Here is a 2,510-nt window from a genome sequence, read left to right as displayed (position 1 = left end):
CTGTGACTTTGACTTGGTACAGAAACTATGCTTATATGTACGAACACATACTACTTGGTATAGAAACTGTGATGTGTATGTTATGTGATGTGCTTATATATGATGCTACTATGATTATAAGGTTTTATGAATGGTACGAAAATAGTATTAAGGTAATTTAAAAAATAGAGTAAACTTCCGTTTTGCTCCCTGTGGTTTGGTCACTTTAACGGTTTTGCCCCAAACCTTTAAAAATAGCCATTTTCCTCCAATAGTTTGCTATGGTTTTTCCATTTTGCTCCCCGCCTCTAACTCAATCCAAATTGTCTGTTTTTCCATTTTGCTCCCTGTAGGGAGCAAAATGGAAAAACCATAGCAAACTGTTGGAGGAAAATAGCTATTTTTAAAGGTTTAACCGTTAAAGTGACCAAACCACAAGGAGCAAAACGGAAGTTTACTCTAAAAAATAATAAAAAATCCATTTTGACTTAGAAAGGTTTTTTTAATAATAGATAAACCTGTGTAATACACAGGGTTTTTAATGATATAACATTTTTTTATTATTTGCTATATAAAATTAAATTTATTAAGCCCGTACAATACACGAAGTTTTTTTAAGTATAACTTTTCTATTATTTAGTATATAAAATTATATTTCTTCCACCCGTGAATACACAGGGGTTTTTTTAAATATAACTTTTTTGTTGTTTGGTATATAAAAGTACTTTTATTCAACTCACACAATACACGAGGTTCTTAAAGATATAATTTTTTTATTATTTAATATATAAAATTATATTTAATCAATACATGTAATAAATGAGGTTTTTAAAAATATATTGTTTTTATTTAGTATATAAAATTATATTTATTAAACCCATGTAATACACGGGGTTCTAATCTAGTAGAATAAATAATACATACATACAATAGTAAAAACACATAACATAGATAAACTAATAACTAAAAATAAAAAGTTAAAAGTACACGTAAACTATTATTTTTGTTTTTATATTAACTAGAATTTCGACCCGTCGCGTGTTGCGGCGGCGTCGAAAGTTAAATTAACTCGTATTTATACTTTATATTTGATCCGGCTCTTTACTAAAAAAAATTATGTCACCGTCGAATGAAAACGTATTTATACTTTATATTTGACCGGCTCTTTACTGAAAAAAAGTTATTGAAAACGTGTTACCTGGCTGTCGATTGCATCTCTCAAGCACCGAAAACGGCATGAATTGGTCTCGAGTGCGAGTGATGTGTAGGTTTTTGCTGCTCTACCTTCAGCAATTACTTGTAATGATGATATAATTATCTGCATTTGATGATAATATTGTTTGTATCTTCTATCAACCTGTGCACATAAAAAATTGTTTCTTGAGTTCTTGGTTTTGTATTCTTGAAAACCAACAGAATAAAGATTGAATCCGCACACGTTACACGTTTTTTGACTTTGTTAGACACATTATGTTCGTGACGTTAACGTCATTAAACATAGAATTACCAACGAAACTTACATATAAATCCATTCGAGCACTTCCCATCCACCGATACTGCTCAGACTCGATATCTATGTCAGCTATCAGTCCTTTAGAAAAGAAAAAAACATAACATAGAATAAGCATTCTTAATTTAGTACTACATGCATAACCGTGAAGTAAGTTGTAAAACACGGAAAAGCAGTTACTAATGTTTAAAAAACTACAGTTAAAAAGATGAGCATGTAAAAGTTAACTACTTTAATTGTACCCCATGCAAGCATCAAGACACTGAAAAATCTAGACTGCCCTTGCCAGATTGTGGCTACATCCAGAGAGCGTTTATGCCCTGCGAAAAATGGATTATGCAACAGAATTTCAGTTAACAAACAAAAGCAGATTTCTAAAAGAAAATATCATATAAAACTACACCTTGAATGACAGCAAGCATAGCATAAGCAGCTGTACAGGGTTAACCCGCTGAATCGAGAAGAGATTTTATCATTCCATTTCCAGTACCTTGATTAACAAAGTATTCATGTCAATACAAACATATTTCATACAATCGTACAAATATTCACAAATCACAAATGTATGTTGGTTTCTTTTTTTAACAGCTTGACTCGGTTTGACCGAGTCAAACTGAGTTGAATCAAACCTTGACTCGAACACCAAACTCGAGCCGAACCGATCTTGTACCAAAACTGAATCGAACAATCCGAATCCAAAATAAACCCAAAAAAAAGTCAAATTTAAGTCCAACAAAATGGATCTAACAACGCCAACTGAAAACAACATACCAGAGTCGCGTGCTGATCCGTAGTCTGCCGCTCACCGGAAAACGGCGCCCCACCGTCACCGGCGTTAACTCCGGTTGATGCGGTTGCCGCCATTGTTTGCCGTGACACCCCATCCTTCTACGTCACCCAAACCAAAACTGAACCTGTTCAAACCCGAACCGTACCCGATTTTAACCAGATCAGAAACCGGTGTGATTGATTGTTTGTGTGATGGTTGTGATTGATGAGATGATTGTTAATTAAAAAGTAG

At 33.4% G+C, this 2,510-nt stretch overlaps 1 protein-coding gene across 1 annotated transcript; it reads right to left on the bottom strand.

Moving 5' to 3' along the window:
- Positions 1 to 1,157: 1,157 nt before the first annotated feature.
- LOC110906007 (sphingosine kinase 2-like) lies at positions 1,158 to 1,943 on the bottom strand. The gene is made up of 4 exons (XM_022151366.2): positions 1,893 to 1,943; positions 1,732 to 1,809; positions 1,500 to 1,570; positions 1,158 to 1,336 (listed from the first exon to the last, which is right to left on the bottom strand). The coding sequence occupies exons 1-4, from the start codon at positions 1,909 to 1,911 to the stop codon at positions 1,160 to 1,162; spliced, it is 345 nt and encodes a 114-aa protein (XP_022007058.1). The 5' UTR covers positions 1,912 to 1,943; the 3' UTR covers positions 1,158 to 1,159.
- Between the last annotated feature and the right edge of the window lie 567 nt (positions 1,944 to 2,510).

This window comes from Helianthus annuus, chromosome 14 (genome assembly GCF_002127325.2).
Source record: "Helianthus annuus cultivar XRQ/B chromosome 14, HanXRQr2.0-SUNRISE, whole genome shotgun sequence".
Classification (NCBI taxonomy): Eukaryota; Viridiplantae; Streptophyta; class Magnoliopsida; order Asterales; family Asteraceae; genus Helianthus; species Helianthus annuus.
The sequence above is the reverse complement of the archived record's forward strand: the minus strand, read 5'-3'. Positions and strand labels throughout refer to the sequence as shown.